We start from the raw sequence: 24,731 nt of genomic DNA, 5'->3' as shown, positions 1-24,731 counted from the left end.
GTTTGGGACTTTGTGGTGGGTGGGGCAGGAGGGACGGGAAGGAGGCGGTGTCCCTGGGCCGGCAGGGCTGGCCTCACCCTTCAGGAACAGTTCATGCTCTGGGATCTGGGCTCAGGGCAGGGCACGGTGCCAGCATCCTGCAGGGGTGCGGGGCGTGGTGGGGGCGGGGCTGCCGTGGGCTCCCTGGGGCTGACGCAGTGCGTCCCCCGCTCCCCCGGACCCGTGGCTGTGGGGAGCGCCCACCTCTCCCTTGCTCACTGGCGTCTGCTCTCTGTGCCGGATGGGCTCCTCCAGCATCGCCCCGAACTGAAAAGGGACAGGGTCTCCGTCAGGTTTCTCATTGTGCAGATGGGGAAACTGAGGCAGGGGCATTGCTTCTCCAGGAATGCCGGTCTCTCCGCACACAGGACACAAGTCATGTGACCTGCTGGCCAGGGCTGATGCCCCCGGGACAACGAGCCCTGTGTGCAGGGTGGTTTTACTGTTTCCCATAGAGTCGAAGCTGGAGTAACGCCTGCCGTCGACCAGAGCCTCCCCAGTAACAGCCCGTGGGTGTGATTTTGTGTGTTTGTCGTATTTTTTTGTGTGTGTGCACGCCGTATAATTACAGTAGCTTCAGCTGGAGGAGAGAAAATGTTATCCAGACACTTGTAAGGAAGTTTATTGAAAGAAAAGCCCCGCGTGTTGGTTGAAAGGCCGTGTGTAGGCGGACCCATGCGCTTCAAGCCCGTGTGGCTCAAGGATCCGCGTGAGCGACGACGTGCCACGAGGGGAGACGTGCTCTGGTTTTAAAGATGTGAATGTGTGAAAAAATGCGCATCCTTGAACTGATAAAATGGGATGATTTACGAAGTTAGGAAGTCATAAAATCACGTGAGCTGTGTAAAAACTGCGTTTTCCCTGCCTCCTCCCGTCAGATCCCCCCTGTGGGAATCATGTCTGCTGGCGTCTTGGTTCGTGTCCTTCCGGATATGGCGATGCCACCGTACGTAGATTTATACCATAACCGCTGTTGTGGCCGCTCGCCGTGTGCTCATGAGCGCTGTGGTGCCGTGGTTTGAGTGTCACACGCTTCCGAGGCAGGTGTGAGCCATCGTCACCTTACAGCTGGGGAAACTGAGGCACGGGGGCTCCCCCTGCCCTTCCACGGCTTCTCGGGGGCTCGGCCTGAGCTTGAATCCAGGCCTGCCCCTCCTCGGATCTGAGTGCTTAACCAACACGCCGCGCGAATCCTCCATGGGCAGTTACAAGCGTGTTTCCCAAACACGGTCAAAAGGAACGTACTGTTCTGGGACCTAAGTGCCTTCTTCCCTCCCCGCCACACCCAGTGGGCGTCCCTCTGCGGCCACACACGGGAGCCGCTGCACCATCCCGCCCCGTCCCCGGGCACGGGCGCTGGGATAGCTTCCAGGCTCTGGTGTTGCCAGAACACGATGGTTCACCGTGCTCGGATGACTTCCGCAGGAAAATTACCAGGTCGACTTTCGCCTAACACTTTGGTGGTTTCAGTTTTGACGGAGTTTAATCCACCTGCGGTCCCCGGTCTTCCTGTCTGGGGGGCACGTGGGAGGCATGCTGGGCCGGCTCCATGTGGATCCCCAGGTGCCTGTGGACGGAGCCTGGCCTGGTGCGGGGCGCAAGGAGAGCGGAGGAGCCCGCGTTCTGTGCGCGCCCCTGCTCCCGCCCGCCCCCGAGAGCCATCAGCGCCCGCCCTGCCTTCTGTGGGTTAGTCATTATCCCGCAGCTGCGGGTCTGGGCCTTCGGAGAGGCCGACAGCGAGCACGCGTTCCTTCCGATCCTTTGAGCTGGGGACTGATGGTCGTCGGTACTTTACTGGGGAGACCCAAGGCTGGGGCGTGGGAGCAGGACAGCCCCGCGGCTGCTGAGGTGGAGCTCAGGCCCCCTCCCGCGCTGGGGCTTGTGTGTGTCTGCTGGAGGCCGCGGTCCAGGCCCGCACACGCCCTGTGGGTGTCAGCCTCCCCGCCCCTTCACCCGCCTGCCGTTGGGGCTGTGCAGAAGCGTGTGGCCTGTGGGAAGACGCGTTTCCGGGCATGACTTTCTGGGCCTTTGTCCCCGGCTCCGCTGACCTTGAGGTGTCATTTCGAGCAGATGGCGTCATAGGTGGTGGTGCCTTTGAGGGACCCCCTTGAACAGAGCCCCCTTTCCACTGGTTGAGACCCTGCACCCACGCAGCACGGCCCCCCGTGTGTGCTGGTGTGCGGGCCACCTCGGCAGCGTGCCTTGACCGCCTCCAGTCTGGATTGCAGGGCTTCTGCCCCACGCAGCGTGTCGGAGAGAGACTGGGGGTCCAAATGCCAGCACAGGGTCCGGCCAGCTCGGTGCGGCGCTGGGCACCGACCGGGGGGCGGGGAACGCTGGCCGGCCCTTGGTCTGGGGGTGCGTGGGCTTAGCTGCCTCACGCCGGATGTGGCTCAGGCCAGGCTAACGGCTGTGTTCCCTCTGCCAGGTGGCCCTCCCCCGGGCGGCGGTGCCCCCTGGCACCTTCGAAACGTCCTCAGCGACTCCGTGGAGAGCTCAGACGATGAATTCTTTGATGCCAGAGGTGAGTGAACCCATCATTCCAACATTGGCTGGATGACCTTTGCAGAAGCCCCAGGAAGGGGATCCCTGCAGGGGGTTAGTGTCTCTCCCTCCTCGGACATGGCGTCCCATGCTGCACATGTACCCGACCGTGAGTCCCGGGCAGGGGCTCTGCCCCTCTCCGAGTCTAGCTCGGGGGCTGTGTGAGGCGCTTACCATACCGCAGAGGCCGCGGGGCGCGGGCACTGCCCTCCTCGGGCTTGTGGGCTGGTGGGAGAGAGAATCCGACAGTGGCACGAGGAAGACTCCCTCCCGAGGGGGACAGAAGCCGCTGAGTAAAAAGCACAGGTGTTAACAGATACAGTGATGGCCGGTCCCTCGTGGACTTGGGGTGGGGAGGTCCGCGGCATCCTGTCCTCAGTGATGAGGGACGAGGGGAAGGAGCCTTCCAGACAGGATGTGGCAGGCACTGGTGGGCAGCGGAGTCCATCCAGAGTTCCCGAGAGAGGGTCCCCACGGCCACGCGCGCCTGGCTGGTGTGGGCGTGGATAAGAAGCACAGAGGCCTCTCCCTACCCAGGGGCCCCGGTCCTCACTGGCCAGCTTGGCCCCACCCGGGAGGTCACCTTATCTGGGGGGTCGGCTCGCTCCCGGGATGTGCTTTGAAATGCTTGGCAAAACGGGGTCTTGAAAGACAGACCGTGTGCTAGGAAGACATCTGGACCCGAGCAGGACACTTGGGACATGGTCTCAGCTGTGCCATTGATCTTCTCCAGGCCTCAGTTTCCCTGTGAGCTCCGCACCTCCAGAATCGGGGAATGCCCAGTTCAGGTGCCTTCCGGGAAGCCCAGTTGGGGCAGGGGGAGCCTTGGGCCCAAGGCCAGCCTGTCCCAGCTCAGGTGGGACGTGTTTGCCGTCCCCGTTGGTGTCTGACTGGAGTGGCTGGTGGGGCTGCTTCACCGTAGCAAGGAGCCTACAGTGTGACAACAACGGCCTCAATATTTTGCTGCTTAGAACACATTTATTTCAAATACTTTGCAGTTCATCAGGGCTGGGGTTCCCAGATGATGGGGATGGCTTACGGCGGGAGGCTCTGTGGGTGGGCGGGTCAGGCCTGTTCCCCTGCTTCCCTCTGAGGGTCCCGCCGTGCCTGTTCCCACCGTGGCCTCCCCCCCCGCCCCCCCCCTCCCGGCTTTGGGTCCCACCTCTCCCTTCTCCCTCGGTTCCAGGCCCCCGGGAGCCCTGTCATCTGCTCCTCCCAGCCTAGCACCCCAGCCCTCAGCCAGGGGCCGCCCCACGGGCTGCTGAGGCCCCCTTACTTCGGAGCTGCCCCCTCCCCACCTCCTGCATGGTCTGTGCGGTCCCCTGGTCAAGGCTGTTGGAGTTTCCTTAGCTGAAGCAAGGCAGTACGAGGTGAAGCCGTCCTTCTCTGCTGCCCGGAGCTGGGGTCAGGCCCCGCCGGCAGCTCTCAGCCTCGGGGCCAGGCCCTGGGTGTCCAGGATTCGAGGGGCCCCTCCCCAGCCCTGTTCTCCCGCCGGGCTGAATCCTGTGTTGTGGTGAGGTCTCCGTCTATACCCAGCAGGGTCCTGCATCCTCCAGCTACGGGGGCCACGTGGCTGCGTGTTAGTGCTAAGCAGGCCCTGGAATGTTATGTCCTCCTCCTCAGTGTTCTGATGGGGAAACTGAGGCCGCACCAAAGTGGGGTGGAGGGTCTGGAACCCAGGAGCTCAGTGTGGGGGGTCAGGTCCCTTTCTCTGACTTGTTACTGAAATTGGGCCTTCCTTCCTCCTCCTTCCTTAAGCACCAGGCTGTGGACCCTGCTCGAGGGATGCCCCGATGGGGCGAGAGCCCCTCACTCTGGTAGCACAGGGGAGACGGTTAGGCTCTGGGTGGGGGGCTCCGGCTGTGTCTGTAAGGCGTGGGAGGGGCTGGGGGCAGGAGTATGGAGCAGTCCGAGCACCCAGCACCCTCTGGGCAAGGTGCCAGCTCCATGGGCCATGGCGGCAGGATGGACGCTGCGGGGTGGGTGATGGGGTCCAGATTCCCAGACCCAGAAGAGGTGCCTCCCTCCTGTCAGTCAAAGGGTACCTGGGGGCCACAGTCCAGACTAGCGGGTTGGGGTGCAGAGCGAGGGCAAACCCAGGGGGCTGGGGGGCCGTGGCTCAGGACCGTGTCAGAGCCAGGTGCCTGCTAGGTCTTTGAGTTCAACACTGCTATCCCAGTTTCCAGGCTGGGAAACTGAGGCCAGAGGATTGGGAAGCTTGCTCAGGGTCACTCAAGGTCATCAAGGAGTCGGACAGAGGCAGGGGCTAGAATCCACCCATCCGTGCACTCTTCAGTGTTTACTGAGTATCTGCCCATTGGGGGGCAGGCACTGCCCTCGCGTAGGGGGCACGGCGTGAGCGGGCGCTGTCCCAGCCCTCGTGGAGCCTGCTGCTCGGTGGTGGTGGGCAGGAGCACAGCAGCCGAGCAGGTGAGCCACCCTGACAATTGCCGAAAATAAAGTAAGGGAAGAGATGCCTCACCAGAGACTGAACACATGCTCGGCCTCATCCGTCGTCGGGGAAACGCCAGCTGAGACCACAGTGCAACATCGCCACATGCCTGCACGGAACCACGGCGTGACGCCGCCACGGGCCCGCAGGGAACCACGGCGTGATGCTGCCACGGGCCCGCAGGGAACCTCGGCGTGACGCTGCACAAGCCTGTGGGGACAACACTGCCACAAGTCCATGGGGAAACCACAGCGTGACGCTGCCATGCACCCATGGGGTCAGCCAGTTACTTCGACCGACCTGGATGCAGAGGATTTGGGACTTGGAAACTACTGGTGGAAGCAGCCACAATACAGCCACATGGGGGTGGATTCTAGCTCTTCCATGGCTCGTGGTCATTGCTGCCCCAGGCACCAGCCCTCCCACTGCCAGGAGTCTGCCCAGGAGGAAGGAGAGCGCGTGTCCCCCCGCGAGCGTGTGCAGCGGCTGTATTTATGGCCCAGATGCACGGTGCCGGGTGAATGCACACACGTGGGTCATCCGTGCGGGGAGACATGGCTCGGCCATGAGAAGGAACAAGCCAGGAGCACACGAAACTGGGCCGCCTCCGAGTGGGAGCCAGGCGGGTGGACAGAGGACACAGGGACCGTGACCCCAGGTACTCAGAACTCCAGAGGGCGTGAGTGGCAGTAGCGGGTCGGTGGCCTGGGGGCCGGAAGGAGGGATACGAGGGGACGGGAGAAGACTCTGGGGGTGATGGTTTCATGGGTGCGTCCACATGCCGGAACTTTCCAAATTGTCCTCTTAAATACGCGTAGTTTGTAGAGGGCGGTTCTACCTCAGTGATGCTGTTAAAAGCGGAGGACCCCCCCCCCCCCCCGCCCGGCCCCCTCATAACCTCAGGGAATGCAGCAGGGGGAGCAAGTGAGCAGGAGGCCTGAGCCTTCAGTTCCCCGGAGATGCTTGCTTTCTCTGGACCCCTCTCCTCACTGAACTTGCGCAAGCAGGCCCAGCCCCAGGGGTTACGGGCTGTGTGCTGGCAGGGTGAGAGGGTGAAGCCAGGGCAGCTGGGAGGGTGCAGCTGGGGGGGGTGCAGCTGGGATGGCTGTTGGGGTACAGCCGGGGTGGCTGGGGGTGCAGCCGGGGTGGCTGGGGGTTGCAGTTGGGGCGGCTGAGGGGGCAGCTGGAGGGTTGCAGCTGGGGCAGCTGGGGAGGTGCAGCTGGGGTGGCTGGGCGGCTAAGGGGGCAGTTGGGGGGTGGAGCTGGGCAGCTGGCGGGGGGGTTTGTAGCTGGGTTTGTTTTCAGGGCACGCCTGGCCTGGGCAGCCTGACTGGGAGCACAGCTGAGCCCCCTCCGGGAGGGACGCTGGAGGTTTTTGCCGCTGCCGCGTCTTCTGTGTTCTCTGCTCTCTGTCGTCCCCGTGCCCAGCACCGGCGGACGCCATGCTCCCCTCCTGGTGGGAGGCTGGCCCTGGCCCGAGAGCTGCACTCAGTCTTGCAGAGACCCTGCTCCTTGCTCCAATCCCTGGCTTCTCACAGCGAGTGGAGTGGGATAAACCATTGTGATATACTGACCATGGCGGGTCTGGTGGAGAACGTGGGCACAGCTCTATCTGGGTTTTGCTGCGGGCGCGCAATCTCCAGCAGGCGGGAAGGTGGCGGACGGAGGTGCAGGCCGCCGGGACAGAGGTTGGGCCGGTGACTGGCCAGTGTCGGACCCCAGGCAAGTCTCTGGGGCCCAGGGCCCCTCATGTTACACACGGCAGGGGTGGGGTCCTTTGTCTCAGGGAGGACCAGGACGCTGCGCCGTGGGGGAGGGGGACGGGCAGAGGGACCTCACGGAAGCAAACCACAGGTGTGCTTCTGACCCTGGCCCTGCCTCTCATTTAGGGGTGGGAGGGGAGACCCCAAGGTGTCTGAGAATGGGCTGAGCCGGGATGCCCGTGGTGGCCATGGCGGGCGGGGGGACGGAGGCATGTAGCACCAGGGGAAGGTGTGCAGCGTTGAACCCAGAGGCCCAGGTCCTGGGAGCTTGGACTCCGGTGCAGGGGTGATGGGCGGTGTTCGGCCCGTGACCGCAGAAGGTGACGCACCCTCGACTCCGTGAGCTGGAGCGGAGCCTCCCTGCGCGGGACAAGGAGTCTCGCTGTTCGCATGTCCTGAGGCCCTGCGGTGGGAAGAAGCGAGGCTGTGTGTAAATGGCTGGACCCAGGCTCGGATCTGGGTCCAAGTCCACCTGGGGTCAGGCCTGGGGTGATGGAGCCAGCACCCGGTCTGGGCAGGGACTGGGGCTCCGTGGGGGTGAAGTGGGTGCAAAACCGCCCGCCCCAGAGGTCACCGGGGTGAGGATCAGCATGCAGGGCCAGCCTTCGGAAGTCGAAATGCAAAATCAATAACCAGGGCACTCGTCCAACCAGCTCCTCGTGGCCTCTGTGGGCCCTGCCGGGCGGCACGTACCACAGTGAGGGGACGCAGAGGAGACAGCGGCCACGAGGCTCCTGGTGTGTATGTGTGTGCATGCGTGTGTGCGCGTGCGTCCCCTCGGGAAGGAGCCCACTGTTGGCAGAGTAAAGCGTCCCAGGCTGAGTGTTGAGAGCAGGCAGAAGGGAGGCCTGGGAGGGGGAGAAAGCAGGTCGAAGGGTGGGTGGGGGGCAGAGAGCGCGAGAAGGCCATGGAAGATTCCAGAAAGCAGAGTGAGGGAGGGTGGCTCCCCAGGAGTGAACCAGGGGTTGTTGAGAGAGAGAGAGACCCAGAGGGAGAAGGAAGAACAGCAAGAAGGACCCACAGGGATGGAGAAACCAGAGCAAGGCCTGCCCTGGGTGGTGGAGGACAGCGTGGCAGGGGGGGCTGCTGCAGCCCAAGAGGAATGGGGCGGGAGCAGGGGTGCAGGTGAGAGCCGAGCTCCGTGGGGCGGGCGACACCATGCACAGGGACACAGTGGCGAGTCTGCAAGGACAGTGCCCTTGCTGAAAAGAGAGACCAAGGGGCGGTGGACCGGGAGAGGCGGGGGCCCCGCGCTGAGCCCTGGGGCCCCCGGGGCTCTGACCACCTTGCACACACCTCAGGTGGGGCTCAAGCTGTGTAGAGGAATCGGGATAGGCTATGTAGACAAGTGCTGCTGTGTGGCCTGTCTTACTGTGTCAGAAGGACTCAGGGCTGTGTTTTCTCACAAAGCTGGGTTCCGGGGGAATAGGGGTCGTGTCTCACGCCGCACAAACAGGTGAGCCCCTTTGTGCCTGGGAAACCGAGCTGGGGACCAGGCCCTCAAGGTGGGCACAGGCCGATCCTGCCCGCGCTGCCTGCCCCTCGGCCGGGACGCCCCAGGGCCAGCGGTGGCTTAGCTGGAGCGGGGGGTCGGGGCAGAGCCTGCTCTGGGGCAGTGGCGGGGGTGATGGCTGTTAGCGTCACGGGCTGTTCTCCAGGCCTGTACTCTGCCTGAGGTCATCATGCCTGCAGACACCTCACCTTCGTGACCTTGTCTAACCCCAGGGCAGCCCCTGGTGCCATGACGTGGTTTTACGGTGAGAAAGACTGAGGTCTGTAGAGCACACACTACTGTCTGAGGTCCGAGAGCCCGCAGACGGTGTCCAGGGTTGAAGAGAGTCTGCCGAACCCCAGAGCGGAGCTCTTAACCCCTTGGTGGTCCTGCCCCCCAAGGGTAGCGCCATCTGACACCTTCCGACCGCACGTGGGCCCCTGCAGCCTGACAGATTTGGGGCGTCATCCCCCGTCATCAGGACAGCTTGCTGGGAAGGGCTGTCGAACCAGAGCCCCATGGAGGAGACACGAGGACGGGAACAGCTGAGCGACACGTGGGGCAGAGTCCGGACTGGAATCCGGCCGGGGGTCTGCCCAGAACACAGCGCTGCCTACGGGCGTGGACATGTGCCGGGATGGAGCGCACTGTGCGCGGGAATGGTCTGGGCACATGTGGCGCCTGGCTGGGGGACTGGGCAGCCGACACAGGATGTCCAGGGCAGCCTGTCAGGATCGGAGGGCTCTTGAGGCAGTACGCCTGGGTTTAAGCCCCGGTTCTGGCCAGTGGTCGTGGACAAGGTCCTCAACTGCTCTCTGCTTCACTTTCCTCGTCTATAAAATGGACATAATGACTGTTACCTTTCGAGTGTTGTCACGAGGGTTACTTGAGGGGATGTTTGCGAAGCACTTACAACAGTCTCAGTGCAGAGCGAACACTTGGGAAGTGTGGTTGAACACATCAGCTAGGAGAGTCCATTGGGCAGGAGCCGGGGTCCCCGCAGGAAGTGGGTCCGAGCGCGGGGCGCTGGAGTGGTCAGAACTCCGGACAGCTCCCCAGGCTCCAGCTCCGCCATCTTGGCACCATCTTTGGCCGCGAAATGGGTCTTGTCCCCTTATTCACGGTTGTCATGAGCTTGAGGGTTCTCCTTACCCACCTGTTAACGTCCACCCTATGAGAGGGGGCACAGCGCTCTTCGCCAGGAAGGCCCGTACCTTTGAAAGCAGGACCAGGGGATACCTGCGGGTTCTTTCTGGAGGAAATGCCCTCTCTGGGACAAGGGGCTGCAGCAGGTGAGTGCCGCTGACGTGTGGGACCCAGCGGCCTGTGCTCAGTGTGGTTGGGGAACACGGCCCCACTGACTCCTTCAGAGTAATCTGAGCTCTTCCGGGGAAGGGCATGGATGGAGATGGGGCTGAGGGGGCGGTGGGGAGGACGGAGGCATTACTGGGTTCCTAACGTTGACGTGAGAGCCAAGGGTTCTGTAGAGCTCAAGGCTTGCTCAGAGCAGATGTGTTCTGCCCTCCCAGGTACAACAGAGCCGCTCCTGCCCCACTCAGACCCCAAATACCGGTGGCAACCCCCTTCTCATGTGGAGGAATAACCGTACTGTTTTATCAACCAGCACCCCCCGTGCACTGAGACTTTTACCCCATTACCTCATTGAATCCTCGTGGCAGCTCTGTGGGGTGGACCTTGCTGCACCCATTTTTCTGATGGGAAAACTGAGGCTCAGAGAAGTCAAGTTACTTACCCAAAGGGAAGCTGCTAGCAAGGGGCATGGCTTTCCTTTTCCTTCCAAACACACTTCCTCTCAGGAAATACCAGTCCTGGTGGCAGGAACGGAAACACAGGTGAGGTTTTCAGCCTCTCTCCTGACCGTCCCCTTGTTCCTTTCTTTGGCTGCAGCCTGTGGGGGCCCCGTAGGGTGCAGCAGCAAGGCCTGCTCGCGGTGGAAGCTTCCGGAATGTGTCGTAGCTGTCCACAAACACAGACGCCTTCGGTAGCAGAAGTCCGCCTCAGCGGGTAGGGTCACCTGGACACCCCGCGTGCTCATGCCCGCCTCTGCTTCCGTCCACAGAGGAGGTGGCCGAAGGGAAGAATGCCATCCTCATCGGAATGAGCCAGTGGAATTCCAACGACCTGGCGGAGCAGATGGAGACCATGGGGAAGCTGGAGGGGCATGAGGGTGAGACTCCGCTTCTGGGGGCCCGGGGCGGGTGCACGTGCGCGCTGCAGGGGGCCGGCGTGCGGGCGCCCGCGGCTGGAACTCGCATCTTCTGGAAGAGTCACGTGTCTCTCTGGGCGCCTCCCCTGCTGGAATCTACGGTCCCTGCGCGCTGCGCCCTGCGTGAACCCCCGAGGGCTCCCATGCGGGGCTTTCTGTGCCGCGCAGACGCGCTTCCCATGCCCGTGAGATGACCGCCGGGGGCATGCGTTCCTAGGGGCAGGGCGCCAGGCCCCTGGTGTTGGCAGAGCTGGTTAAGCTGGGGTGGCAGGTGGAGAGCCTCTGGGAAGGAGCCGGAAAGGGGAACAGGGCGGACGGTAATTTCCGTGGGCCGAGTGGTTGAAGGAGTGTGTGGCTGGGGTTAGTCCAGGAGGCTTTTTATGGGGGCGAGCTTGGCCGGGAGCTGATCCACAGAGCAGGCCCGTCCTCTCAGGCCTCCTGCCCGTTTGGCCATTCCGCATCACTAACTGAATGTTCGTGGAGCTCCGACTGTGTGCACGTGTGCGGTGGGGTGCAGCCACGGTGACCGAGCTTGGGCCACTGCCTTGTGACGGTGACACAGGACAAGACAAGACGTAAGGGGTCAGGCTTGCGCAGGGGGTCTGGGCCTGGGCCTGGCGGGGGAGGGGCCTGTCTACGAAGCTACGGAGCCAGACTTCGAGGGGCGTGGGACAGCTTAGCGGGAAGGTCGTATCATCCGAGAGGGGCTGTCATTCAGGAGCGAGGGGCAGACCTAGACCCCCACCTGGGGTCCAGGGTACTAACCTCTGTACGTGTTGTCCCCAGGCTGGTTTTCCCTGTCCCTCCTCTCACCCCGTATGGCATCTCTTCCTCATTTCCCAGCCCCGTCATTCCTCACTCATGGGCTGGGCCAGGCTGTCCCCTCTGGAGGCGTTCTGTGAGATGGTCCTGGCCCAGCCCGAGAGAAGGGCTGTTCTGGTGTCGTGCCCGTAGCCGCTTCCTCAAGCCACCTCCCCCCCCCGCCCCTTTGGCGCTCTCCCCGTGCCCAAGAGCTGTCCTGAGAAAAGGACACACTGGGGTGCGTGTTCATTCTACAGATGAAGGATCCCAGGCTTACAGAAGCTGCGTCTTGCCGAGGTCGCGCTCAGATCCCTTGCGTCCTGATTCCCAGCTGGACTGAGGCGGGGTTCAGGGCCTCTGCAGGTAGTGAGGTCTTCAAGAAAGGCCCTGGGGTTACTGGCACATTCCCAGGAAGGGCAGGCTCGAGTCTGGTCCCCAGGGCCCGTCCAGAGGCAGTGCCCTAGTTGTCACAGCCGTGCATTTGCAGATGGACCCTAGGCCTGCTCTTGCCTTCACCCCAAACCCTGGATGGGCCCAGAAGGGGTCTCAGGTTCCACGTGCTTCCCCAGGATGGTGCTCAGTAGCCATAAGACGAACCCAGCCTTGCACTCCCGGCCCACCTGGCTATCCTCTTCCCACCCCCGCCCCCACTGGGGGCCAGAGAGCGTGACTCAGCACAGTATGAGCTGGGGAGGGGCGAGGCGAGGCAGCCAGAGCCAGGAGGGCAGGGGGAGGAGAGCAAAGGGAGAGCTTTGGGCACTCCCGTGGTCTGGGCACGAACGTGGCTCTGCAGGCCAGGCGAACTCATGGGACCTTCGTGAGCAGAGTGGGGCTAGTACGGGCGTTGTGAGGATTAAGTGAGTCAGGACTTGCCAGGTGCGATCCGTACCGGGTCATCGTAATGCCGGGACAAGTGCGTTCGGCAGGCACGTGGCAGGCTCGCTGGGAGAGGTGCAGTGGTCAGAGCTATGATGCTGATGCTGTTTCCTCCCCGTGGGCAGTGGGGAGCAGGAGGGAGCAGGGGAGGGTGAGGAGAGGAAACCCGCTGTGTCTCCAGCCCCTGGGAATTCTTGAAGTGATTTGTCCGTAGGGCAGGACACACGCGTTCATTTCCCTGGCCAGCCGTTCATCGGCCACGACACGGGCTGCCCCTGTGCTCGGTGTGGGCACGGCCTCCTGCAGCCGCGGAGGAGCGGGGTCCTGGCCACGGTCACCCCGTGCAGGAGGGTGCTGAGCGTGGGGCCTCGGGAGGGAGGCCCCGGGCACGACTCTGGGCGGCAGAAGCTCCGGGGGCGCTTTAGGAGAAGGCTGCCCTTGAAACCAGCCTGGGAAGTCGCCGCCGCCCTCAGTGGTGACCCCAAGTCCATCTCCAGCCACGACCTCTTCCCTGGGCTCCAGGGAAGCCCTGGAGCTGCTTGGCTCTGCTGGACGCCTGAAGCCGCTTCGTGCTCTCCGCGTTCCTGACGGCCCCCGATGTTTCACATACGCTTTATACACAGTGCAATCTATGATACATGTTAGATACATGTTAGATATCATACATGTATGACACATGTTAGATACGCAATATAGGTAATATCTGCTACAACGTAACCGCGTATCTCCGTACCGTACATGGTGTATGATACACGCGTGTTTATGTGTCTGCACACACGCACACACGTTTTATTATTTCTTCAGGTGTTTCTTTCTCTGTTTCCCCTTCCAGACTTACCGTAGAGACAGGCCAGACCCGGTCTCCCCTGGCCCTTCCTGCTCTTATTTCTTGGTCCTTGCTGGGCTCTTGAAATGCCCCTCGGCTCTAACCCCAGCAGCAGCTCACGGTTCCGTCCTCCAGCTGTTGCCGTTCGTCTGGTCAGCTCTTCTGTGCAGTTTGTGGGGGGGTTTTTGCTTTTTTTTTTTTTATGAGACGATCATCTTTTTATTTCCGTGTGTTCTGGCTTGTTTCCCTAACAACCTGATATTGACCCATGGGTGCCACGGACTCATTCTGTGCTTCGTAAGGTCTCTGTCTTCCTGTCCTTTTAAGTTCCAGAGTCTCCTGGTGGGTTAGAAGTGGATGGAAAGAGACCACACGCACCTCAGTGTGGGCTAATTAGCCAAAGATCTCGAAGTGAGATTGTGACACAGAACAGGCAGGAGCTTGAGTCTGGAGATCTCAGGAAGCGCAGGGCTGCCATTAACGTTATCCAAGGAAAGTAGGTCCTGCCAAGTTCTTTACGTAATTCACGGACCGTAGACCCCACTGTCTTGAAGTGCACAATTCAGGGCTTTCTGTATATTTTGTATTTTCAGGAAGCTGAGCCTTCATCACCACTACCTAGTTCCCGCACGTTGCATCTCCCCAAAAAGAAATCCCGTACCTGTCAGCAGTCACGCCCCATCTTTCTCTCCTCGGAACCCTGGAATTTCGTGTAGGTGGAATCCAACACCACGTGGCCTTTGGTGTTTGCCGTCTGCCTTCACATCATGCTTCGGAGACGCCTCGTGCTGTGGCACCAACCCGAACGTCTGAAATGAGTGATAGTTCCACATAGCGGTCATCCGTTCATCAGCTGGTGGACGTTTGGGTTGTTCCCACTTTTTCGCCGTTTTGAGTAACGCTGCTGTCAGTATTCGTGTACGGTTCCCTTGGGCACGCACCCAGGACTGGGAGGGCTGGGCTGCCCCACGTTCCCTTCCCACCGGTGTTGTACCAGAGTTCACGCGAATCCACGTTCTCGCCGACACTTGTCATTGTCTCTTGTCTGATTATCGCTGTGCTAGTGGGTACGACGTGGCATACGATTGCTGGTTTGGGTCTGCATTTCCCTAATGACCAATAATGACCATATGTTTATGTGCTTGCTGGCCGTTGCTCATCTTTGAAGATGTGTCTGTTCACATCCTTTGCTCGTTTTAAAATCAGGTTGTTTGTCTTTCTCTTGTTGACTTGTAAGTGTTCTTTATATATTGTGGCTACTAGACCCTTATCAGTTATATGATTTACAAATATTTTCTCCCATTCTGTGGGTGGCTTTTCACTTTTTTTTTTAAAGATTTTATTTATTTATTTATTTGAGAGAGAGACAGCCAACGAGAGAGGGAACACAAGCAGGGGGAGTGGGAGAGGAAGAAGCAGGCTCCCAGCGGAGGAGCCTGATGTGGGGCTCAATCCCAGAACTTCAGGATCACACCCTGAGCCGAAGGCAGACGCTTACCGACTGCACCACCCAGGTGCCCCCAGGCTTTTCACTTTCTTGATAATACCTTTTAGAGTACAAATTTTTAAAACTCTGAGGAAGCACAGTTTACCTATTTTTGCTCCTATTGTTTCTGTGTTTGAGGCCATAACTAACAAACCATCAACTAATGCAAAATCATGAAGATTTACCCTTTGTTTTCCCTGAAGAGTTTTATAGTTTCAGCTCTTACATTTAGGTCTTTGATCCACGTTGAGTTCATTTTTATATAGAATGTGAGGTAGGGACTCAACTTCATTGTTTTGCCTGTCGGTAACCAGTTGTGCTGAAACGGTTTATTGGGAAGACAATTTTTATTTTATTTTATTCATTTATTTGAGAGAGAGCAAGAGCAAGAGAGAGAGAGAGAGCATGAGTAGGGGGGAGGAATAGAGGGAAAAGGAGAAGCAGACACCCCGCTGAGCAGGGAGCCCAACATGGGACTCAATCCTAGGACCCTGAGATCATGACCTGAGCCAAAGGCAGATGTTTAACTGACTGAGCCACCCACGTACCCTGGAAAGACAATTCTTGAATTGTCTTGGCCTCCTTGTCAAAAATCAATTGATCATAAGCATATGGATTTATATCTGGACTCTCAATTCTATTCTACTGATAATGTGTGTATCCTCAGGCCAATACCACATTGTCTTGATTACTGTGCACTTGTGGTAAGTTTGAAGTTAGGAAGCAGGAATCCATGTGCTTTGCTCTTGTTTTGCAAGTTTATTTAGGCTATTCTGGATTCCTCGTATTCCCGTATGAATTTTACAATCAGCTTCTCCATTTCTGCAAAGAATCCAGCTGGGATTTTAATAGGGGTTCTGTTGAATCTGTAGATCAATTTGGGGAGTATCGCCATCTTAGCAATATTAGTCTTCCAATCTATGAACATGGGATATCTTTCTGTTTGTTTAGGTCTTCTTTAATTTCTTTCAGTGACATTTTGTAGTTTTCAGGGTACAAGTCTTGCACTTGTTTTGTTAAATTTATCCCAAAGTATTCTATTCTTTTTGATGCTACTGTAACTGGATTATTTTCTTGATTTCATTTATGGATTATTTGCAAGTATATAGAAACACAATTGATTTTTGTATGTCATCTCGTATCCTGAAACTTTGCTGAAGTCATTTATTAGGTTTATTTTTGGGGGAGGATTCCTTAGGATTTTCTATATATGAGACCACGTCACCTTCAAACTGGTAGTTTTACTTCTTCCTCTCCGACCTGGATGCCTTTTATTTCCTTTTCTTGCCTAAATTTGCCCGGCTAGATCCTCCAGTATAACACTGAATAGAAACGTGAGAGCTGACATCTCTTGTTCCCGATCTTCAGTGGAGTTTTTGGTTTTCTGCTGTGAAATATGATGTTAGCTGGGTTGTTTTTTTTTTTCTTTCTTTCTTTCTTTTTTTTTTTTTTTGTAGTTGTCATTTACCTGGTCAAGGAAGTTCCCTCCTATTCTGGGTTTGAGCAGTGCTTTTATTGTGAAAGGGTGTTGGGGTTTGCCAAATGCTTTTTCTGCGTGTATTGAGGTGATCATGGGGTTTTGTCCTGTTTTCTGTTACCATGATTGATTTGCATATGTTGAACAGCCTTGCATTCCTGGGCTGTATTCCTCTTGGTCCTTGCCACGTTGCTAATCTTTTATGCTCCGAGTTTGCATATGTCTTCCAGAATAATTTATATTAACAGTGTATGAGCTGTCCCTTAAGGACCTGCTTACAATCTTGTTTTAAGAACAAACGGAGTGTCATCGAGGCCACATTCTTATTGGCAGGAGGGAAGCAGGCACTGCCCAGGCGTCCCCGACCACCTTCTCTGCCTTCCCTTTTCCAGAGAGCTGTTTTATCGTCCCCGTCGTTCCCCTGACTCTGGCTTACGCCTTGGGTCTAGATAATGTGGTTCTCAAAGAGTGGTCCCTGGACCGACAGCATCAGCATCACTTGGACACTTGTCAGAAATGTGAATTTTGGAGCCCCCCTCCCAGACTCACTGAATCTGTGTTTTAACTACCCTTTCGGTCCTGATGGTGATTGCTGAGATCGGAGGGCCGTTCGTTATGGTGCCACTACCTGGCCCAGGGGTCCACAGATCCATTTCCCTGGACTCGCCTCCCTCACTGAGCTTGGCGTCTCTCTTCCACGCTGTTGGTTTCCCGGTGATATTGGGTGACACTGTCTGTGTACCCGCCTTCGTAGTCGCACCCCCCTTAGCCTATCGCTGGGTGATGGGACGTGTCTGTTTATTGCAAACAGCTGTCATCTAATTATCGGGGAGGGCAGAACATGCAGCTGGGTGATGTCAGCTTCTGGTTCCTTCTTCTTGGTATTTTTAGCTTCCCAGGGTGTCCTGTTCCTCAAGCGCTGGGCCCTTCCCGTACCTGAAGACAGATGCCTCAGCTCGGCACAGGCGGGGTCAGCAGGGGGACCAGCAGGCCCAGGCGCTTGCAAAAGCTTCCTTTCTCCCGGTTTTCCGTCGATGAGTCTGCTCTTCCCCGGAGCTGCCCCTCCTCTGGCCACAGGCCTTCCATGCAGGATGCGGGTTGTGGCTCCTCGGTCGGCATTCCAGATGTTTGGCCTTCACAGTCCTACGAAGCTCCATGCCGACAGGGCTCTCACGCTTGATTTTATGCTCTGTTCTCGTCGTCGTAAAATTCTTAGCATTTTTGAACAAGGGTCCCCACGCTTTCATTTTGCATGGGCCCTGCAAACCCCGTCTCCAGCCTGACTCCCCCATGCGTTCCGTCCGCAGCCCACCTCCTGGGGTGCCTGACAGTGTCTGGTCTGCCGAAGACACCCCCTTCCTATTTGACAGTAGCGCTAAAGACCAATTCCTAGGAAAATATTTGGTGTCATTTTCTGGGGATTTGGGGCAGGAGAAAAAGCCTGGATCCTGTTGTCAGTTTACCGTTTCTATTCGGCCCCGCTGTGCTGTAAACCCCGTGACTTCATTCCACGGTGAGGCCAGCATGGGGGTTTTCATTGTCTGAGGGATGACGGGTAAATCCCCCCGCCGGCACGGAGGCCATCAGTCTGCTTCTCACCTTCCCTCCAGCCGTTGTAACTGTCCGGGGATAGTAAGCTCACCATCACCGCAGGAATGAAACAGCCGTGGGACAGCTCCCCCGGGACGTTGTGGGGGGCTGTCAGACCGTTCCCAAGGCCGTCTTCGACTCTGTGTGCCTCACTTCCAGGCCATGCTTCCCTCCTCTCCTGCTCGCCTGGTGTTCTAGCCGAAGCCGCTGGGCGGCTGCTTGCTGATCGCTGAGCACTTTCTCTGGGAGCTTTCCTGATGCCCAGCCTCTCCCAGACCGCCTCCATGCTGCCCTGCACGGCTTGGGGGGCTGTCGTGAGCAGTGCCGACCGGCCTGCTACGTACAGCCCTGCCTCTCCGGACCCGAAGCGGTGACGGGCTCCCCGCACATTCATGCCTTCCCTCCCTCGCCGTGCATTCGGCTCACGTGTGCTGGTACTCACTCTGCGCTGGCCAATGTTGGGGACACGCTGACGGCCACGGCCGGGGGTGGGGCAGGCACAGTCCAGTGAGCTGATCGCTCCCGAGAGTGGGGTCCGAGGGACGTGGAGCGCGAGCAGGGACATGCACGGCCAGGAGGCCCTGCTGGGCTCTGCACAGACCCATGAGGGTGCCCCGGGTGGGCAGAAGGAGCCGCAGGTGCAAAGTGCGGGGGGCGGGGGGGACGAGCCGCAAGGAAATCGGGGAAGCACACAGGGTTCCTCTCGCCTGAAGTCGGGGTGTGAGGTACCGGGCTGGGGACAGTGAGGGGTGGGGCTGGGACGCTGACGCCAAAGGCCTGGATTGGCAAGGAGTCGGGGCCTTCCCGGGGGTGCCCTGGGGACCCATGGGATAGCTTAAGCAGGAGCCACTTTTTAGAAAGTTAATTCTGGAAGCCAAGGAGAAGGCTATAGGAGGGCTCGGGAGTGTGTGCAGGGGTGCGGGGGGCCAGGTGAGAGGTCATGAGGGAGCCTGACCCTGCAGCTCAGTGGAGGCGGGAGGCTCGGTGTGTGTGGGGGTGCCCCGAGCAGGGGGGTGGGGGTCTTTCTCTCAGCCCAGGGCGTCAGCTCTGCCCTCCCTCCCTGCCACTGCCATGGGGAGAATGCCTAGCGCCTTCTTCTGCAGGGCCGGGCTGCCGAAATGCTCCCCGAGGCTCCGTCTCAGGTGTGTGGTGGAAATGCTTCTCTTGCTCCGGGGGTGGGCGCCCCTGGGTTGTTGGAAGGGGGTGGGGAGGGGAGACCGCGTCTGTGGGGAGATGGGGATGCAGGCCCTGTGCGCTGGGGACCCGCAGGCCCTGCCCTCCGTCCCACCCCCCTGTGCTGCTGTCCTGTCTGCAGGAGTTTCTGGCAGTTCCCGCATCTGAAGAAGGCTGGGGCAGGGGTGCGGCCGTGGGGCCAAGTGGGGTCTCGTCAGGCAGTGAGCACGAGCTGGTGCCTCTCTGCTTCCTGGTCCTCCCTGGGGAGCCCTCCCGGCAGGAAGCCGGGGCTCACAGCAGCCGAGGAAGAGAGTCCAGCCGCCTGCCTGGGGATCCAGGCTTCACCTCCTCCCACCGCCGGCTCCTTCCTGCCCTGGGGTCAGACCTGTGGCCTCTCCAGACCCCTCGATGCCCAGCTCAGGCTTCTCCACAGGAGACACCCAGTGCCCAGACTCCCCGGGGACACCCCCCACCCCGGTAGGAAGTACTGTCCACACTGCCTGAGCCGTCTCAGGAGCCCCCGTGGGGCCGGGGTCACAGGACGAGCCCCCAGCAGACTGGGGTGTCTGGAGGGGCCAGATCTAAAAACTGGGTGCGACTTTATCCTTCTGAGCCTCGGTTTCCTTCTCTGGGAAGGGGGCCTGTGGTGGGCAGGTGTGGAATCTCGGCGATTAGCAGGTGGGGAACCGTAAAGCCTTCTGGTTGCCGCAGCCGAGCCCAGGGTCCTGGGGCTGGCTCTGCTTCTTGCCCGGCGTCCCTCCTCCTCCCAGGTGACCTGCGTGTGTCCTGGGGACACTGGCGTTGCAGGGGCCCTCCTCTCTGGCTCCTTCCTGCTCTGCACCCCTGCTTCCCGGCCCCTGGCTTCCACAGCCCCGGTCCACCTCCCTACCCGGCATTATGGCCACTGAAATCCTGCCTGGGATACAAGCCCTGCTCTCTCTCTGGTAATGAAAGTGTTTTATGGTGTCAGCGGCTCAGAAACCATCTCGGTGAGTCACTCCTAGAACCTGGCGCGAGAACAGGATGGTCATGAGTCAGACCAGGCCTGTCCCTCAGCTCCGCTCCTCCCGTCCCCTCGGGCTTGGGCACGTAGTGGGTGCCCAAGAAACGCCCCTGTGTCTGTGCCGTGGTCACGGCTTGCGACCAGTGCTCTGAAGGGCCCTGGGTTCGGGGCCAATGTTCTCAGTTCTGAGTAGTTTTATCTTCCAATCTGTGTTTTGTTGAGTGTCGCCAGACGGGCTGGGGCGCGAGCGTGCCCTGGGGCTGGCGCTTGGCTCGAGTGCCTGAGTCCCTGCATGTCTCCTGCCCTCTGGCTCCCAGCCCTACCCAGCCTCCCCTCCCTGCACCTGCCCACAGGGGCCTGGGTGGGGGAGGGTTGGGGTCCGGGGCACATACCCCGGTGTGTCTCAGGGCAGAGCAGCCGGCCAAAGTACTGGCTTTGGGCTCAGCCTCTCTGGGGCTCAGCTTCCGCCCCAGGAATTGGGCCTCCCGCCCGGGCCAGGCTCTGCCACAACCCCGTGCTTCCTTGGACGCGGCACGGGGGGCACTGTCTCATCGCGGCTGTGCCGCACGCGTCCCCAGAGCCCCCGGGTTGGAATGAGTCCCCCTCGGCCTCCCGCGCCCCGCCCCCAACGCTGGGCAGGTGGAAGGTGTTCAGCGCCTGACGGTCTTAATCTCCACGCTGGGCCCCGTGTGTCTGGGAAGTGGGAGCTGAATTCCCTGCGGGCCTGATGGGGCTCGGACGTGACGCTGGTCTCAGCTGACCTGCAGGCCTGGCAGTGGGTCTTCCTCGCTCCTGTGGCATCTGCGGGCTCAGCACGGGAAGCTGCCACCGCCGTGGCCGCCTCTTCATGCTGCGGGCTCCTCTGTGAGGCTGGGCCCCTGCGCTCCGTGTGCCCCTCTCACGCCCGGGCTCTGGCATGACCCACGCACAGCAGTGACCTTGACTCTGTCCCTCCTCCTCTGCCCGCGGTCCTGACGGACACGGGGCACATCCTGCCGCAGTTGCTGGGAGTCGGGAAGCAGATAGGACCACTTGCTGCGCGCTCACTGTGCGCCGGGCTGCGTGCACAGGGCTCTACACGTGTGAGCGCCCCCTGAGCTGGGCACCACCGCCCTCCCCAGGTTATGGGGCAGGAGACTGAGGCACGCGGAGGTTAAGTGACCTGCCCAGGGGCACACGCTGGCCCAGGAGGGCCCGGGATCTGCATACGGGTGTTTGCACCTGAGTGTGCACGGGGACCCGAGAGCTCGGGCCACGGTGCTAGACCAAGGCCCAGAGAGGGAGGGTGGCTTGCCTTAGGTCACACAGTGAGAGCGAGTCAGTGGGAGCCCGCACCCCAGCTCTGTGGCTCCCCTGTCTACTGCTGCCAGCCTCTGTGAGCACTCAGGTCCGGGCCTGGGGGGAAGGCGGTGGGTTGGGACTCCCGTGAGGACCTGAGCTGCAGAGGTGGCCCTGGCGGGCAGAGGGAGGGGCTGCAGATGCTCTGGGGGAGCTTCACTCGCAGGGGAGGCGGCTCTGGGCTGGCCAGAGAGCAGTCGTCCCTAGATGGCTGGTGGGAGAAGGCGAACTTCTTTGCCTTCTGCAGGGGAAGGGGGAGTAGCTTTGCAGGGGAAGGGCGATCTGGGTCCCAGGAGAGGTCTGGAGGTGGCTTTGTGCCATGCCGTGGAGAATGGGGGTCCTTGGGGACACAGCAGACACCTTTCCTTCAGAGAACTCGGACCTGCTCAGGAAGCTGGAGCTCTCAGCCCTGCCCCAGGGGTCGCTGGAGCTCTCAGGCTGGAGGTGTGGCCTCTGCTTCGCTTGCCTCACTCCCCAGACCCTGGTCGGGCCCCTTCTCTGCCATCCCTCAGCTGGTCCTGGGACGTGGAGAGGGCGGAGCCGGTGGGCCGTTCAGCTGGTGGGGTAGATGTGAGCACCGAGGCCCCACATGTGTTGTGCACAGAGCTCTGACCGCCTGGGCCCCCGTGGGCTGGGGTCTGGCCAGCTGGGTCTGGGGGCTCCTGGGGCCTCCGTCTTCGTCTCCTTTCAGAGCCTTCCCGTGGAGGAGCAGTGGGCTTGAGGAAGGAAGCTGGCCTCCGCTGACCGTGGCCGTGTGCTGGCCCTTGGGGCCCAGGGCTGACCCTTGAGGACAGAGGTCCTGAGCACTGAGGCTCTGGGGAGAGGGCACCGCAGGTCTGACAGAGGAAGGAGGCAGAGGGCAGACAGGCGTTCCAGGGCCGAGCGCTCTGACCTGTGCAGGAAAGGGGTGCGGCAACTCAGAGACGGCGTCTGAAGGTGGAGGGCGTGGGGGCAGAGGAGGGCAGAGCAGGTGCCCAGGGGCCGCTTTCCCGAGACGCTTGCTTGCCTGGCTCAGACCTCGATGGAGGGGAGCCACGGTGGGCCCACGAGCAGGAGAGTGGCCTGGGTGAAGCCCGCGTCCAGGGATGAGTCTGGTGACCGGAGACAGCGCAGGCGGGCGATGGCAGGTGCCCCGTGGCGCGTGCAGGCCGGGGCCCACCCTTCCCTGCCTGTGGACCCGACTTCCCCTCCCGTGGGTGTATGCTTTTAAGAAAGTCATTAAAAATGCACGAAGAGCATTTTGTTGGTTGTGGCCGTAAGCACGATGGTGGGATTTTGCGTCTTCCCTCCGGCACGGTCATTTTAAGGTCAGGGGGATCTATCCCCCCGCAGAACGCTCTTCTAACGGCCTTGGGAGGATGTTCACGGGTGTCGTGACTTGGTCGGACGTGAGGTACAGAAAGTGTATTTTGTGCTTTGCTGTCGTCTGCGATGCCTTCCAGCCGCCAGCCCGGGGTCTGCTCAGAGGGTTCGGGGACAAGTGACAGGGCCCCGCCCGCTGCGCTGACGTGGTCGCAGCAGGCCCAGACGTCACGTGTGGAAAAGGGCCTGGAAGGACGGGCGCGAGGGCATCACCAGCTTTCTCTCCGCGACGGGATCATAAGATGATTTCTTCCTTCTCTATGTCTGAGTGTTTCCCGCATTGTCAACAAGGAGTTTGTGGGACTCTCAAAACTGCAGAGAACGGCTTCTCCTGATGGGGGAGGCTGTCCACGGAGCTCGGCCGAGTCACGCACGTGGGGAGCCAGGTGTGGGACACCTGTGGACAACACAGACGTCCCTTCCGCTGTGGGGCCCAAGTCTCAGAGGCAGACCCCGCGGGGCTTAGGGACCGACTGTGTGGGGATGAGGGGGGCCGCAGGCTGGGGGCAAAGTGGTGCCTTGGCTGAGGTGGGGTTGGGGCGGGGGTGGTCCGGGGCATCCAGAGCTGACGCGGGGGAGGAGCTAGGAGAGGGCCCAGCGGGTGTCTGCACGCTGACTGTCCTCAGACAGAGAGGACAGCCTCACATGAGCAGCTGCCCTGGGACGGCGGGAGGAGGGGAGGCCAGGCCCTGTGTCCCCTGGGTCCGTGCGTTGTGGTGCACGAAGAGGGGGAGACCTCTGCCCACCCCCAGCTCCGGGAGGGGGCCCTCAGCAGCCCCCCGCGGCCTCCCAGCGTCCACGGCAGTGATGGGGAGCCTGCTCACGTGTCTTCTCTTTCTCTGCAGGAGACGGGAGCGCCCCGTGCACTTCCAGCGCCCTCCAGGAGAAGCAGCGTGAGTTAAGCCTGACCCCCAGCAGGCTTGTCTCCCCCCACCCCGGGTGGGTCCAGCCTCCATGGGCCTGGGGCCCCTCCCTGCCCTGGGAGCTGAGCTCGGGGTCCCGAGTTCCCATCTGGGCCAGAGGCTGAGCCCGACAGAGTAGATGGGACCCCACAAAGCCTCGTGTGTGTGTGCCTGTGGGCAGAAAGGACGGGAATGGGGCGCAGATCCTTCGAGCCTTTGAGAAGTCCTTCAGGTGAAACGCTGACGTGGTGCTGGGGTCAGAGTCAAGGCTGTTCCCACTCATGACCCTTCCAGTCTGTGGCCCCCATCGGAGGCCACGAGTGCAGAGCCCACCCCCAAGTCCTCCTTGACTTTCACATCCGTCTGATGGGGCTTCTCCAGCTTTCCCGCAGGGCCCGAGCCAGGGACACTTGGCACAGATGTCCGCGGGTGACACTGTGATCTGAGGACATCCTCCCTGGACACTCGGGTGGACCCAGTGGGCCATGTCAGCCACATGTCCGCTGCTGACACTCTTGAGTTTCTCCGGAGGCTGGGGTCAGGGAGGGTCAAGGTGCAGATTGGGGCTCAGAACCCCTTCTTCTCTCCCCTGCTGTTTGGATCCATGGTTGTAACTTTGGGGGCTCAGCCCACGCTGCCCACCCGCCCCCCAGGCTGGCCCACCCCTCAGCTGCAGGAGGGTGTCTGTGTTCCCGCGTCCTGGGGCCGGTGGGGAGGAGGTGTTCTGCACCCAGGGGCAGGTGTGGAGGAGGCCCGTCAGGGGCCGGGAGGCCTGGGCTCCTCTGTCCGGGGCACCCCCAAAGCTCAGGCCGCGAGTGCGCGGGGCTCAGCATGAGCGGGACGGCGTCAGAACGTGCACCCAGCTTTCAGCCTAGAGAGGTGCTGAGTGATACCCAGAGAGATCGGTACCTTCACATCTCCCCAGAGGAAGGGCCCCAAGGAAGCACCAGGTTTGGAGCGCAGGGGGTGCACGCGCGGCCCGGAGTGGACAGACTGCGGGGGGTGCATGGCACGGACCCCAGCTAGTGTTTTCCACGAGAAAAGTGGCAGTGGGTTAGGAACGGCTACTCTGAGAAATGTGGGGGTGTCTGCAGTCCGTCCTGGGGGGATTCAGGGCAGGGGAGGGTTGGCCTGCGTGTGAAGGAGGTGGTTCAACCCCGAGATTGGGTGTTTGCGGGTGGAGGGCTCCTTCCCCTCTGAGAATTAGCCCCAGGAGGGGCGTCTCTCCCTGCCAGTCTGGCCCCCTGAGATGTCAGACCTCCGGTCCCTCGGGGGTGTGGCCACGTTCCTCAGCACAGGAGGGAGGACCCGCCTCAGGGGGAACCCCGCGGGCTGACTCCACGTCTGCCGCGGCTGGACCGAGCTGTAAAACCGTGTGTT

The 24,731-nt window shown here is 60.7% G+C and overlaps 1 protein-coding gene across 1 annotated transcript in view; it reads left to right on the top strand.

Annotated features, from left to right (window-relative positions):
* Positions 1–714: 714 nt before the first annotated feature.
* Positions 715–24,731, top strand: part of PITPNM3 (PITPNM family member 3) — a 53,903-nt gene continuing 29,886 nt past the window's right edge. The window contains 4 exon segments of the mRNA XM_057311244.1: positions 715–748; positions 2,468–2,563; positions 10,371–10,478; positions 23,295–23,342. Coding sequence (XP_057167227.1) covers positions 715–748; positions 2,468–2,563; positions 10,371–10,478; positions 23,295–23,342 — 286 coding nt within the window.

This window comes from Ursus arctos, unplaced genomic scaffold (assembly GCF_023065955.2).
Source record: "Ursus arctos isolate Adak ecotype North America unplaced genomic scaffold, UrsArc2.0 scaffold_14, whole genome shotgun sequence".
NCBI classification, from domain to species: Eukaryota; Metazoa; Chordata; class Mammalia; order Carnivora; family Ursidae; genus Ursus; species Ursus arctos.
The sequence above is the reverse complement of the archived record's forward strand: the minus strand, read 5'-3'. Positions and strand labels throughout refer to the sequence as shown.